Genomic DNA, 16466 nt, shown 5'->3' on the forward strand with positions numbered 1-16466 from the left:
AGGGGGGGGTTGCTGAATAATTATCTGGTCACGTGATTAGTGGTAACTTCCTAGCGGTACGTTCAAAGTTGCACCAAGAGCCTATCATAGAGCCTAATTTTACAGTGACGTGACGTTTAACCAATGGAAATATTGTTATGGATATCGTTACAATTATTTGTCCAATAGGATTAGACTTCTCAGTTCATGTGAGAAATGTTGTATTTTTTTGCTAATTTATAAAGAAGTCGGTCCATACATTGTTGATTGAACCCTGAGCTACATTTTCAAGAGGAGACGAAGCGGTGAGTAGGCCGTAGAAAATACGTGTAAACAGTGAAGATTACAAAACTGTTCTACCAGTTCAACTCTTTGGGGGGGGCTCGTAAATGGAGTCGCTTGAGAAAGCAAGAAACAGATGTATGTCAGGAGAAGTGCAGTATTATCATAAGGAGACGTATACTTGGATGACGGAAGAGGAATGAAAGGAAAAAGAGAGGCAGAGGAGGTCTAAGAGAGAGAGAGAGAGAGAGAGAGAGAGAGAGAGAGAGGGAGGGAGGGAGGAAGATTGTGAGCTTGAGTCGGTAAAAAATGGCAGGAGGTCTAAGAGAGAGAGGGAGGAAGATTGTGAACTTGAGTCGGTAAAAAATGGCGGGGAAAAGGGAGAATGTTTGTTAAAGAAGAATGGTAGTGTCAAAGTCGCGTCAATTCAAATCTGGTATCAGGAACAAAAGAGGTCAACACTACTTCTAAGGTATACTAGTTATTTTAATTAATGCAAAAACCTTCAATGGTAAATATGATGTTTCGTATATACGGGTTCTCTGATATGCCTCGCAGGACATCCCAGACAACTAACACATTGCTCTAGAAACAATACCCAAATACTCTGACAGAGGAAGTTTCCCACTTCTCTGCTGGCCAATTAGAGTAAAGACTTGAGCAGTTTAAACTATCTCAGCCAATCCGTTGATGCAGGGGGTTGGTCTCATCTCTTTGGCGCCCTTTGTTACACACTCCAGCCAGACACAAGATTATCATAACAACCTGTCATAGTGAGAAGAGCCAGCTCCCTTAGACATCATTCCCATGTCAAAGGAAGACTCATAGATCACAATGAACCATTATAGTCTTGTATTTGAAGACACAATCCTTATCTTCTCTTCACATCAATCACAGCCTTGCCAGGTGTCACAGCCTACATTAGCCCAGTCAAGAATGCATTCTTTCTAAGTTAGTCATCCTATCAGTTTAGAAGAATAATAAATCCCTAATAATCCCCCTTTTCACACCACATAAGGTGTGATTCAAAAATAAGAAAACACAGATCTTCATTCATTATAATACAAAACAAACAAAAAATCACACTTTTATTAATAGGCCATTATGATACTAAAAATAAAACCCTCAGTCCATCTGTACCCCACTTGCAAATTGTTACCAGTCACCAAGGAACTTCAAACCATCACATAAGAAAAGACAAACATTCACATGGTTAACTTGATTAATAAAGCATAAAACACAGGATTAATAGAACACAAAACATAAGACTATTAAAACATAAAACACAAACAGAGAAGTATATTTTGGCCCCCTTTAGACACCCTCTAGTGTCACTACACCAAGCCTGGTAGGTCATATCCTCCATTCCTAGGTTGGAGTCCAGGATTGGGCCTTATCTCACCATCTGTGGGAAATCACCTTCTCCATCTCCTTTCTCACCAAACCTCAGACACAGGAAATAAGACAACATCCACAAAGAACAAGTATACCCATAGAGGCCATGACTTCACCCAGAATAGTCACAACAATAGTTTTCCATTTACCAAATATGTTATCAAACCAACCGTTTATGGAGCTATCAATATCAGATCTCTCAGCCAGTTTGTTTGTCAGTGTAGTTACTCCCATGAAGCTCTTTTGTCACTGACCCATCCGGTGCTATATTGTTTGAGGATGAAAATACAGCACATAGATCCAAACAGAACACAAACTCCGCCCCTCTCAGCCAAAAGCCTATCTAACGCTATTCTATTCTGCTTTGTCATTAAGATAGTTGCCGCTTTCTGCTCATCTAATCCCTTTATTGCATCACAAGTGTGGTTTATAAATCTTTGCTGGTTATAGTAAATATAATTTATCCAATCGAAGTTTTTATTAATTGTTGACCAACAAAAAATACTTGATTCAAACTCAACTGTGGTCTGATTCCTAGCTTTGAATTGTTCTGTAACCTCTCGAGGTACTCCTATCCCATCACAGGATCCTTTCATCAAAGGATCCCGGGAGGAGGTCTTACTTTCTATTTGACAACTCACCAGTCTCTGACACGTTTGATTGTTTACATATGTAGTTGAGTTCACAATCAGTTATCACCACACAACCATCAGATGTCAGCACAGGCCTGGTTTTGGGTCCTACAATCCTCTGTCTGCAACAAATAGGAGAGATTAGTCATGTTCTCTTTCAGTTGTGATATTCTCTGTGTAGGAGCAGAGCTAAGATGCCCTACTCTGTATCCTATCTTACTAGTCCTAGAAAAACGATTAGAATCCCCTGAGACTTCAAACGTAGGCAACCTAGGTCGGAATGAGTTTGTTATCGGGGATACTGATAGTTCAAGTTACTACAAGACTCTTTCACCACATTCTCAGGTGGTTTGCATGGGGATAAACCTGTTTTTGCGTACTTCAGACTTTCAGACAGTACCTACCCTTCTATGGGTCGCACTGCCATTTCTGGTAATTCCCTACCCTCACAACACTACACCTGTCCCCAAACTGTATATGGAGATTTACATATCCCCCACGCTCTCGATATGAGCAACTACATAGTCCCAGGATGTACACGGCGACACACATATAGTGATGTCCTCCCCTAAAGTCCCTAATCTTCCCCTTTCCCTACGTCTAGCTGTCTCCTATGCCTTCATAGACTGTGCTCCGGTATTATTCTATCAACTTGTTTTAGGTTAACTACTACTTTTGGCTGATCAGAAGGGCTTGAGTGTGTTAGGAATATGGCCCCCACAATCAGACAGCTACCTACCGTCAGGAGACCTGTGAATCCCCACCCTTGCCCTGAGAACATGTCAGACGCCAACCCATTACTTTACCTTCTACCAAACTCACACAGGGATGATCAGACAGGGTAAGGGAATCTTCGTTAAGGAGGCAACCCCCGGACCATAGTGGTGATCGGATCTTTCTCCTAACTCTGTGTTTGTTCATCAGGTGTAACTGGGTTTACCTTTTTGCAGTGTGTGACATGCACCCAGATTGATCTAATAGGACTTGATAGGGCCCTTCCCAACAGGCCTGCTTCCAGTTTTTCTTCTTTTAGGGACTGGATCCACACCCAGTCTCCTGGTGTGATAGAGTGGGTCACCTTCTCCTTTAGTTCACCTGTGGGGCACAAAACCTCTGACATACGGGTGTGGTTAATAAACTATCTTCACACATACATGTTCAGCTCTCAATTTCTATTGTTGTTTTTTCTTTTTAAGTATTATTATTTAATTCTATCAATATTATTTAATCCTATCACTCCCCCTTTTTTGACACATGATTCGCCCATGTGTCAATATTACCACCTTTCTAAACCATTTCTTATGTAATTTATCATCCTATTGCTATGCCTTTCATTTTTTAGATTATCTTTTGCTCCTTTATTGCTCCTCCCACTTCCTTTGTCTTTTATGGAAGCTAAATTCAACTTTCATCCAGTTCAGAATCAATTAGTAATCCAATCAATCAATCTCTTATCTTATAAAAACACTTATGTTTAGTTCAAACTCTGTTCTACCCAGGCTCTCCCGGGCTTGACCTGAAGACTAATTGTTGGACATGACAAGTCTATTTCTTAAGTCACCTAAGTCTTCTGTCTAGCAACAAAGAATAAAAATCTCTATGTTCATGATTAACCCAGTTATATCCAATAGCCCACCAGAAAACCTAATCATCTTTAAATCACTACCAATGTCATATCCCTCGTTATTCTCTACCATTTGGATAACATCCCTGATGTATGTATGCCTCCTTAGAGTTCCAAATTACTTTACCATGGGCTACCATTGCCTTCCCATAGCTAAGATCACTTAATTTACCCGTATGCAGTACATAATGGAGTACGCAAACTTCACAGCACTTTATCATTAACAAAAAGCTGATCATTTGTTTTTTGTTTTAACGGTTTTGGCATTTAAATATAGCAGTTTTCCTGGATGAATTTAACATTCTCCCCTCCTGTGTTATAGTGTGTCCTAGGTAAATGACCTCGCTCTACCAAAGTTGAAGTTTCTTTTTGCTCACTTTGTGTCCCTGTTCTGCCAGGAAGGTTAACAATTGGATTGTATCCCTCTTACATCCCTCCTGAGTGGGATTAGCCAATAGAATATAATCTACATAAACTAACATTTGTTTCCTTCCCTAGGTTCAAACTTTCCCAAATTTTTTGTTATAGCCTGGACAAAGATTGTAAGACTTTCCGAGTAGCCTTGAGGCATCCTAGCCTAAGTCCATTTCCTTCCCTGAAAAGTAAAGCCAAACCACCCCTAACTATCCGGATGAACTTGGATGCTAAAGAAAACATTAGCTAAATCTATCACTGTAAAATAGGAGTTCTCTGGTTTCAATTGGTTCAGCATTGTATGTGGATTTTGTACACATGGAACTCTGGGAATGATATTTCCATTAAACTAACTGTAAGTCCATGACCATCCTCCAGTCGGCGCTAGGTGCCTCCTTTCTAACAGGAAATAATGGAGAGTTTCATTGTACCACATCTCCAGGAATTATCACCTCTCCCTTAAGTAAATTCTCAAATGTAGGTGTTATCCCTTTTATTGCTTCTGGTTTCATAGTATCATTTTTGGTATGGTCTATTATCGGATTGAGGAATCACTTGTACTGGAGCTACCCCCTTTATTAGTCCTACATCTGTTGTCCTTGTGACCATAATTTGAACAGAATTGCTGCTAACTCACCCTCCTGTTCCTGAGTTAAGAAAATCTCTTCCTGTCATCCGTTAAAACTTATCTCCAGATGGACACTGGGCTGGGTTTTTGCTCTCCCATTTAACTTTATTCTATATCTCCCAGTGGAGTGGCCATACTGATCCCCATTTGGTATATTCTGCCAGTCAGTAATGTTCTTCCCTTGTTTTATATATTTACCTAGTGATAAACATTCCTCTGAATGTTCTTTCACTAGGACAACATGGGGGCTCCACCTTTCTCTGTACAGCCTCTGGCTCTGTGAACCCATTTTAACCCAATTTGAAAAAACAACAATCACAAATAGCCAGGCCTCACTCAATTTGATAGCTCACTTTTATGACCTAAATTCTGCCTAACTGAGATGAGCTAATCTCTTTCTCCTAGTTATATTCTAAAGATGGTAGTACACACAAAACATGATAGATATTCCCAGTCTTAACCCATCAATAATTGTTTGTATCATTCTAATTCCTCCTAACTAATCCATTAAACCACTCAAAATTCCTCGAGTATACTATGATTATTTAATTGATTACCCTAACTCTGCTACATGTGATCTCATCTCAAATTATCCATTTATCAATTATTTATTCAACCCCCTATGAAAACCTGTCTTCTATTCTATTGTTCCTGTACTCCCTGTATATGTCATATTTGAGTTTTTAGCCAATATAATCACAGTTACATCAAATGTTCCCTCTTTTAATGGTATTTTCTTCCTAATATAACTTCCCTAAATGAGATTAAATCCCCTGCCTTCCTCTACCTTCCCTATATCATTACTGGATCAATGATAATAACCGTAACAACTATCAACAACAATTGTAATAACTAATTCACATTAAATTGTGTATTTTTTCTGATTATGCTACAATTGTAGCCTATTCTATCGCCCCAGTCCAAAATATAAGTTTATGTAACAAATCCATAACCCACCACAGGCTGGCGCTATTCCCCCATCACAACAGCCAATGTCACTTGCATCCACTTAACCAAAATACATTATCGTTCTAAAATGTACCCAAAAAATATTTCCCAGCTAAGCCATTTCAGTTCGCTATTCAATTTATTTAACTGTTCTCTCTGATTATGCCCTAATTAATAAAACAAATACTTGCTATCGTTGGTCAGCATACGCTTAATGACATTCTTATCATCTGAACTATACTGTCTCTCACCCTCCCCTTGCTCCTTCGGGGAGAGCGCATGGTAACCTTATAACATATTTACATAGACTTTCCTAGAATACTTCTATTTAAGCTATCTAATTCAACCTTTCAGGTATATAGCCCCATTGCGAAAGCTTTGTCTACTGTCCCTACCTGTGTTCGAACCAGGGACAACGCCAGTCACTTCACACCATCTGCGATGCTCTCAAAGTAACTACTTCCAGTTCATAGAGCAAGTGACGTCACCAAATGAAAATCGCAGTAGCTTTCACCTCAGCAAAAAACTCTCTCTCCTTTTGATTCCCTATTGTTTAAGTTAGTTTTTCTATTTAACCCCTAAACACGCTCGCTACCAATAGTCCATTCAACATTACCAAACCAAATACTCATCGTACCCATTCAATCAACACATCAGCCGTGTAATTTACACTCATAAATGCAGATTGTTACTCCATGCCTTGAAATGATAAATAGATTTCCACCAATAGCATATTACAATGATTTCTTATTTTACCCTCTGACACAAAATGAAGTTCCCTCACTGTACTACGTTAGCTCTACCATGATAATTAGTTCAATTTAACCCTCTATTTGTTTTGTACTATATTATACATTACGTCTAAAACAACATTACTTATGGTCAGTTTATTCCGCCATCATATTATCCAACAACGCCACAATCTTAAACTCATATGGGGCGGCCGACAGTTTAGTGACCAATAGCGCCGCGCCAACAACCGAGAGGTCGCCGGTTCCAATCCCCGAGCCGACCAGGCGAAAAATCTGCCGATGTGCCCTCGAGCAAGGCACTCAACCCCAATTGTTCCCATAAATCGCTCTATTCAATAGCGTCTGCCAAATTACCAAAAACGCACATGTAAATATTCTCTACTCTCTCACCCAACGCACGTCTACGCTCGGTGAGCAAGTTTAGAATAATAATAAAATAAAATTTAGAACACTCTCTCGCCAGATACCCACATGCGTTCCCAGCCATCTCCCAGTCTTTTCATGGCTCCAAAAGCCACACTTTCGCTCTCTCCAGCCCCTCCCCTCGCAACTCTACCTTTTTGAGGAGCTGTGAGGAGCTGCTTCTCGTCCCAGCGCGCCTCTAATATTCCGCCGTTACTCAAAGTACTCCAGTCCATTTATTTAAATCAAATAATTCCCACCTAATTAGTTAAAGTTTGTGCACGTTTATAAACCGAATTATTTCGGTCTAATTGTTTAACCAGTATTTTGCACGGTCAAACATCAAACGTTAAATCAAATAATAAACCAAATAGCCCAAACCAAGCACCTAAAACCAGTATTATTCTATGTCAAACATCAAACCTCAAATCAAATACTAAACCGAATTGTTTCGACACAACTATTCAAAAGCAGTATTATGCTATTTCAAACACCAAACGTTATATTTCAAATATATCAATTCAACCGTTTTACATTTACATTTACATTTACATCATTTAGCAGACGCTCTTATCCAGAGCGACCTACAAATTGGATAAGATTGATCCCCTACCCTGGGTCCTGTTTCAAAGGGTAGCTCTCGCTGAGGCAGACATAACGTCTCACTCAGAATATATGCTTGGTCTGTCTGTACAAAAACACACCAAAATTAAATTTTAAAAAAATCGTACATGCATAAAACTATAGAAAACACTACAGCATTAAGTAGAAAGTACAATTACTGGAGCCAAAGCCCTATTTTGAGATGTATCTAAATATAAGACTAACTGGAACAAAGCCTCTAGCAACTGTATATTATGCTGGTGGATATCTTGCATTATAACAGGAAGTAATCTCTCATGTTGATTTGCATCCATTAGGCTGCTACCTGCTGAGTCTTTCAGGACACTTGAGAGAACAATCTGACACTGATTACATTGGCCTGGCACTGGCAGCACAACCATTTTAGGACCATGCAGAGAATTAAAGGACAACCATTACGCGTAAACTAATGGCTTTACAAGTTACAAATCCAGGCTTGATGTTTTTTTTTTTTTTTCATTCTGCATGAAAATGTTTGACAGCATTAGCTTATTTTTCGATCTTGACTTCCATCACATATTTCATTTCAGTATGTCTACTTTACATGCGTATCACTATGTTTTTGTGCATCTGAAATAAACCTACCGATTTTTTTTTATGCATCTGATTAATTAAATCTATTCAAAATAAAAAACGAAAATGTGGGATATTTCATATCTCACAACATATGATTCACATTTAGTTCAATCACACAATTCACCACTTTAGCTTTATGTTCCCAATTGTTTTTAACGGGTTATATGGTTTAAGCAACCACAAATCCAACAGTTATTCCCAAATTATACCGTTTGGACAGCCACAGACGTCTTAATATACAGGTTTATTATTTTTTAATAACACCTATTCACTATTTTATTTCGTCTGTGATCATTCGCGCACTCATGCATACAACAACACCCAGTGTCCCCCTGACTCTATCCGTATCTAGCATTTTGATACGTGTCAGTAGCGTAACACTATCTAAAATTTAAGTGGCCGTTGTGATCCTAGCCATATCTTCAGTGGATATGTGCCACAACGTTACACTTTGATCAATTAATCCCTGTATCTCACAGTTACACCATTTGTGCTCCAGAGATTTCAGTATTTTTCTCAGAACCTAGCCATATCTCTTCTGGATATGTGTCTCAGAAACAATACTCAACTAAAATTTTTGGCGTTCCTCTAATCCTAGCCATATCTCTGATGGATATGTGTCAGTAGCCAACGCCCTTAGCCAATATTTCCCTGTATCTCCAGTTCTCACCCCTGGTGATCCTAGCCTGGAGACTTCAGTATTTTCCTCAGAACCTAGCCATATCTCTTCTGGATATGTGTCTCAGAAACAATACTCAACTAAAATTTTTAGCGTTCCTCTGATCCTAGCCATATCTCTGATGGATATGTGTCAGTAGCCAACGCCCTTAGCCAATAATTCCCTGTATCTCCAGTTCTCACCCCTGGTGATCCTAGCCTGGAGACTTCAGTATTTTCTCAGAACCTAGCCATATCTCTTCTGGATATGTGTCAGAGAAACAATACTCTACGGTACCAATGTTTTAACATCACATCTACCAAAGGCTTGCATGTCACAATATTGTGCTTGTCTACTCATAATAGTTTCATAATTTAGTTCACTTACATCAGACAGGTGTTTCACAAAATTAATTTGGATAAAGCCAATTTGCAGATCTTTGGTTATTTAACAACAGGTATCTGCTTACCTTTGTAGAAGCCCGGGCAGTTTGTGAAACACACGGTTCGATTAAAGAGTTGACCAAATGGGCCGGACATTTACCCAGCGAAGTCCCTTCTACCAGATCACGTCGGGGTATCACCAATTGTCAAAGTCGCGTCAATTCAAATCTGGTATCAGGAACAAAAGAGGTCAACACTACTTCTAAGGTATACTAGTTATTTTAATTAATGCAAAAACCTTCAATGGTAAATATGATGTTTCGTATATACGGGTTCTCTGATATGCCTCGCAGGACATCCCAGACAACTAACACATTGCTCTAGAAACAATACCCAAATACTCTGACAGAGGAAGTTTCCCACTTCTCTGCTGGCCAATTAGAGTAAAGACTTGAGCAGTTTAAACTATCTCAGCCAATCCGTTGATGCAGGGGGTTGGTCTCATCTCTTTGGCGCCCTTTGTTACACACTCCAGCCAGACACAAGATTATCATAACAACCTGTCATAGTGAGAAGAGCCAGCTCCCTTAGACATCATTCCCATGTCAAAGGAAGACTCATAGATCACAATGAACCATTATAGTCTTGTATTTGAAGACACAATCCTTATCTTCTCTTCACATCAATCACAGCCTTGCCAGGTGTCACAGCCTACATTAGCCCAGTCAAGAATGCATTCTTTCTAAGTTAGTCATCCTATCAGTTTAGAAGAATAATAAATCCCTAATAGTAGGAAATGTAAGCGAAGTGAGCTGAAGACAGGAGGAAAAATGGAAGTGAGTGAGGGTGAAGTATCGGAGGTGGTAGGTGTGGTGAAGTACTCGGAGCCCGAGGCTTGCACAGGGGGTCAGGATAAAGATGAGTCTGACAGTAGGAGTGACGTTTTTGGTTGACGTTTGGCAACTCGAACCTTCAGCTCCCTCCACAGATTTTCTATGGGATTAAGGTCTGGCGACTGGTTAGGCCACTCCAGGACCTTAATGTGCTTCTTCTTGAGCCTTCTTCGTGGCGCAGTGGTCTAAGGCACTGCATCGCAGTGCTAGCTGTGCCACTAGATATCCTGGTTCGAATCCAGGCTCTGTCGTAGCCGGCCGCGACCGGGAGACCCATGGGGCGGCGCACAATTGGCCCAGGGTAGGGGAGGGAATGGCCGGCAGGGATGTAGCTCAGTTGGCATGGCGTTTGCAACGCCAGGGTTGTGGGTTCGATTCCCACGGGGGGCAAGTATGAAAAAAATATATATAAAATAATAATGTATGCACTCACTAACTGTAAGTCGTTCTGGATAAGAGCGTCTGCTAAAATGTAAAAATGAGCCACTCCTTTGTTGCCTTGGGTGTGTGATTTGGGTCATTGTCATGCTGGAATACCCATCCACGACCCATTTTCAATGCCCTGGCTGAGGGAAGGAGGTTCTCACCCAAGATTTGACGGTACATGGCCCCGTCCATCATCCCTTTGATGCGGTGAAGTTGTCCTGTCCCCTTAGCAGAAAAACACCCCCAAAGCATAATGTTTCCACCTCCATGTTTGATGGTGGGGATGGTGTCCTTGGGGTCATAGGCAGCATTCCTCCTCCTCCAAACACGGCGAGTTGAGTTGATGCCAAAGAGCTCAATTTTGGTCTCATCTGACCACAACACTTTCATTGACAAACTTCAGACGGGCCTGTATATGTGCTTTCTTGAGCAGGGGGACCTTGCGGGCGCTGCAGAATTTCAGTCCTTCACGGCGTAGTGTGTTACCAAATTGTTTTCTTGGTGACTATGGTCCCAGCTGCCTTGAGATCATTGACAAGATCCTCCCGTGTAGTTCTGGGCTGATTCCTCACCGTTCTCATGATCATTGCAACTCCACGAAGTGCATGGCGCTCCAGGCCGAGGGAGATTGACAGTTCTTTTGTGTTTCTTCCATTTGCGAATAATCGCACCAACTGTTGTCACCTTCTCACCAAGCTGCTTGGCGATGGTCTTGTAGCCCATTCCAGCCTTGTGTAGGTCTACAATCTTGTCCCTGACATCCTTGGAGAGCTCTTTGGTCTTGGCCATGGTGGAGAGTTTGGAATCTGATTGATTGATTGCTTCTGTAGACAGGTGTCTTTTATACAGGTAACAAGCTGAGATTAGGAGCACTCCCTTTAAGGGTGTGCTTCTAATCTCAACTCGTTACCTGTAGAAAAGACACCTGGGAGCCAGAAACGGCAGGGTTGTGGGTTCGATTCCCACGGGGGGCCAGTATGAAAAATTTATGCACTCACTAACTGTAAGTCGCTCTGGATAAGAGCGTCTGCTAAATGACTAAAATGTAAATATGTACCAGTACAGAGGGATAGGCCAACAAGTGATATATGTTTCAGTAAGATTTGATTTTTAGCGTTTATAGCAATGGTTATTAATTGTACTGCAAGTCGAAGAAAATTGAGGTTGTGGTGGCAGCTGCAGAGAGGTATTTGGGTGTGCGAGACTTGACATCAGAAGAGTTACAGGGAGTGTTAAGTGGTGATGTCCCATCATTTCAGGTTGAGGGCATGAGGTAGGAATGAATATATTTAAATAGTGGAGTAGGGTGGTGTTATTATAGTGTAGTGTTAGATGGTAGAGTTATTCTTTATTTTATTTCATTTTCAAGCAAAATATACTCCAGTCTAGTAGGTGGCGGTAATGCAACAAATTGGATGCCAACCGCCGTTAAACCTAATCGAAGAAGAATAATAATTGTGGATTGAAAACTAGGAATAGGTAAAGTCTTACAGACTCATATATACTTTTGTATACTCTATGGCGTAGTACATTTCAGTTAGTGTGAATTAATTAGTTGCTTTCAAGTTTCTACTGTCAGAACCTGACATCCCTGTCATTAAGCTAGCACGGTAGCTAACTGAGTTGTCTGCTTGCTTTTATCAAAGTATTTTGGTATAGGCTAGGTCGAAAATATACAGGTTATAGGCAGCCGGTGTGTTTGACTGATCCCCTCTTGTTGGTGGTGAACACATTGACACTTTATTTTTCCAGGCAATAATTGAACATGGAAATCCTTGCCTCAAGCCTAGAGACCGTGGCATTGAATGGTTTTCAGGCTCCTACGGTTGATGACAATGGACAGAAGGACAGCTCACCTGCAGAGATACTAAGGTTTCTCCTCAATTCTGATCTATGGATGTTTCATATTTACAGCTAGTGACCATATCAGTCATTCTGCAATACTTTCAGATTTATATGTATTATACAGTATGACAATTTAATAGCCTACCCCTGTCATAGAGTATGTAATATATGAGGTAGATAGATGGATAGAGCTGATACTAAGTCTTGCTATTACATTTTACATCCATGAGTGTTTCACCCCTCAGGATAAAAGAACAGATGTCAAATCAATGTTTTGAGATGACCGTGAAGCTCCAAGCAGGTAAATTACATTACCTTTTATTACTGAATTGGGTATGCTGATATACTATGTGACTATAAAATAGGGTTATTATTATTAAATGTCAAGTGTTCTTTAACAGGAAAAAGCAAAAGATCTTGCAGTGCACCTGATGCTGACAAAGACTTGTGAGTGTCTTTAGTTGGCAATGTCATCTCATGTTGGCCTATTCATAACCAACATTTATTTTCTCAATTCAGATTTAGAAAAAGTGGATTTATTTGTCTCTTGATAATCCACAGGCCGGATTATGCTAGTACTTTGGAGGAAGCAAAAATCACTCATTTTAACAAGACATTGGCCTTACACAGGTAACTATCACATTTCCTTGAATTACTAGTACATTAGTTATGATAGGCATTTGTTGCTTGCAAACCCTTTATGTAGAAGTCTGGAGCATCAGTTCCATTTGGACAGTTTGTAAACAGATTATACGTTGTGTTGTATTTGTCAGGATGCAGGTGTGGCATGCCATCTCTGAGAAGCTGAAATCCAGTGATCCAGAGGCTGAGTAAGTCCTTCAGGAGCTGATTCTAACAACCTGTGTGCGTCCCAAATGGCATCCTATTCCATATATCCTTCAAACTCCACTCTGGACCTCGAAGCCAGTTCCACTGCATTTTTTGATTGTTCCCCTCTAATCAGGGACTGATTTAGACCTGGGACACCAGGTGTGTGCAATTAATTATCAGGTAGAACAGAAAACCAGCAGGCTCCAGACCTCATAGGGTAAGAGTTGAATACCCCTGCCCTATAAAGTCCACTACTGTTGACCAGAGCACTATGGACTATATAGGGAATAGGGTGCCATTTTGGACACAGACCCTGTCTTATTGATATCAAAGGACTCAAGCAGCTCCATGTAAACTGGCTTTGAGAAGGGGGGAAAAAATATTATTAACACTACTTTGTGATAGAGTTCAATGTGTTTGTAAAAATGTCAGTCACACAAACCACAAATGGGTATCACAGTTGTTTACCTACTGACGTTGTAATTACACTGCACTTGCCAGTGTAAAAACATGTAAATGCATGTTTTAAGCACAACTTGATGTATCTTTTTTTCCAGAGCAATGAGGGGACTGACCAATCGTAGCCTAGACCTTTGTTCAAAGATAAAGACACTTCAGCAGGTGGGTGCATCTGTTATCAATATGTTTGGACAATGGACGTTTTCACCAATCTGATTGTGTGACTGTAACTAACAGTTTTATAAATTAGAACAATGTTTATTGCTTTCATCATAAAAACGATGTGGTCATTGGCTTGGCTCTGCTGCTGTATTGTGTCACCAACTGTTGTGGATTTATGGAATGTTATTTCTGACCTCTTGTTTGCTTTGTCAACAGGAATCATGTGCGCTTCAGGACCAAATCACAGACCTACAAAAGCAGAGGCTAGGTATTTCATCATCCACACTATGAACGCTTTACCGTAGAGGATATATAGGAATTCACTAAATTTGATTGAAGATATGAACAATCACCTTTTTAGTTCATGTTTTAATACTTTGCCTTGTAGTTCAGGTGGAGCAGTGAACTGAATAATAAAAAAGAAACTCCTTCAAACATATTTCAATCGTTTACATTTATTTTATTTTTCTCCTCACTCTGCAGATCTAAAGCGTCTCACTCATGAGAAGATGAAGGAGATGGATGAGTTGAAGAGGAAGAGGGAGCCCCCAGAGGCAGAGAAGTACAGAAACATCCTGCAGAAAGGCCAGTCTCACCTGGAGAAATACCAGAAGATGGCCACCGTCACACAGAATGTCCTTCGGGTAAATGGGCCTTTTTATATCTTTAAGAAGTTTCATTCTTAAGGTATGTCCCTAATAATATCTCCTTTCTTCTGAAGTGTGCACTCATTTACTTCTTCTCACAAATCTAAAAGCATTGGATTGGTGGAGTCATGGGCTAGTTGGAATTTCTACCATATTTCTTATACCAGTCATTTCCTTCCAAATCAGTAAAGGGAAGTGAACAAGTGCACACTTATGGAGGAAGGAGATATAATCGGGACATAGCCTTAGTGCGAAGAGGATGATGGCATATTACCTGTTTTGTTAATAATGTCAGAACTCATGATGCTATGTAGTTTTTTTCTCCAGGGGATCATCATTGCCAGTAAAGTGAACTGGAGAGATGACCCCAAACTGAGAGACATCGCCATGACGTTGGAGGACATTCCCATCTCTGAGGAATGAGCGGTCAGCATGGAAGGGGAAAGTAATTGCAACATTGTTGTAACATTGTTTATATGTACAGTTATCAGAAGTTGTAGTGTGATAGAGAAGGAACAAAGTGTTATCACAGTAGATGTAAAATATTAACTGATGTTAAGAGCACTTAGTAAAATGCATAATACACTGCATCAGAGATGGACATCTTTTTGTAATACGTTTTTGTTTGTACAAAAGCATAGTTGTACTTCATTTTGTATTGATAACTTTTGTTTTTATGAATAAAACTGCTATTCACCAGTTTGAAATGTAGTAATAATTATTCTAGTGAAATTATGGGAAAGGAATTATGCATGATGAAACCACAGGAGTATGGCTCTGCCAGTAGATGGCGGTACAAACCAATCGGCCACGGTCTCTACCATTCTAATTACTGCAGAAGTAAAAACATTTCCTGCAGTCAAATCATATTTCCAAGTGTTGGAAATATTTATTACGACTCAATTTGTGTAATTTTGTATTTTCTTTGCGCCAAGAAGTCAAAAACCAAGGTTTGTTTCAGATGTTTTTAGTAGCTAGCAAGCATTAATACATGAACGCCAACCAGTGCCAGATGTTTTTTTTTATCTAGCTAACGTTATACTGAACAAAAATATAAACGGAACATGCAACCATCTCAAATATTTTACTGAGTTACAGTTCATGAGGAAATCAGTCAATTGAAATAAATTCATTAGGCCCTAATCCAGGGGTGGGCAAACCTTTTGGCTCAAGGGCCACTGAGTTTTTGATACCAAGTGAAGGGCCACATACTATATGCGTGACAAAACATGTGAAGCCTTTATTCATTTTCACATTGACACACAACTACTAACACACACAGATCCTGCATCTCTACCCTTGTAAAGTACAAACGCACACACAGATCCTGCATCTCTACCCTTGTAAAGTACAAACAGATCGAAACAAACCTTGGTTTTTGACTTCTTGGTGTTCTGGTTGTCTTTTCTGCTATAACTTTTGGCATTTTTCAATCGGATGTGAGACAGTACAATCAAACTTAGTCACAATATGCAAACTTAAATGTATATGACTGGAGACATGTAAAATATAACCGCAAGTGAAGGGCCACATACTATATGCGTAACGTTATACTGAACAAAAATATAAATGCAACATGCAACCATCTCAAAGATTTTACTGAGTTACAGTGCATAAGGAAATCAGTCAATTGAAATAAATTCATCAGGCCCTAATCCAGGGGTAACACCAAATTGATATAATTTATAACATCACAGACAGTCAAACACACACACACAGATCCTGCATCTCTACCCTTGTAAAGTACAATCAAACTTAGTCACAATATGCAAACTTAAATTTATATGACTGGAGACATGCAAAATGTAACCGCAGATGTGTAAAAAAAAAAAAAAACGATTCTAAAATTTATGTGAAACATGGTAAGAGCCTTCGTTTCATTTATAAT

At 39.8% G+C, this 16466-nt stretch overlaps 1 protein-coding gene and 1 long non-coding RNA gene across 3 annotated transcripts; one reads left to right on the top strand and one right to left on the bottom strand.

Moving 5' to 3' along the window:
* The first annotated feature begins 182 nt into the window (after positions 1 to 182).
* Positions 183 to 15282, top strand: LOC311141511 (centromere protein H-like). 2 transcript variants are annotated; one of them, XM_084176860.1, is made up of 10 exons: positions 183 to 284; positions 12387 to 12506; positions 12725 to 12780; positions 12881 to 12926; positions 13041 to 13109; positions 13253 to 13309; positions 13868 to 13931; positions 14148 to 14199; positions 14415 to 14575; positions 14893 to 15282. In XM_084176860.1, the coding sequence occupies exons 2-10, from the start codon at positions 12400 to 12402 to the stop codon at positions 14923 to 14925; spliced, it is 645 nt and encodes a 214-aa protein (XP_084032986.1). In that variant the 5' UTR covers positions 183 to 284; positions 12387 to 12399; the 3' UTR covers positions 14926 to 15282. The 2 variants fall into 2 exon arrangements, with proteins under 2 accessions (XP_084032986.1, XP_084032985.1); XM_084176859.1 differs by having other exon boundaries at positions 14906 to 15282.
* On the bottom strand, positions 1337 to 7826 carry LOC311141606. The gene is made up of 2 exons (XR_014614238.1): positions 6298 to 7826; positions 1337 to 3401 (listed from the first exon to the last, which is right to left on the bottom strand). It is a non-coding gene; the product is annotated as an uncharacterized lncRNA (long non-coding RNA).
* Positions 15283 to 16466: the final 1184 nt, after the last annotated feature.

The sequence above is a fragment of the Coregonus lavaretus genome, assembly GCF_964263955.1.
Source record: "Coregonus lavaretus genome assembly, chromosome: 14".
Taxonomy (NCBI): Eukaryota; Metazoa; Chordata; class Actinopteri; order Salmoniformes; family Salmonidae; genus Coregonus; species Coregonus lavaretus.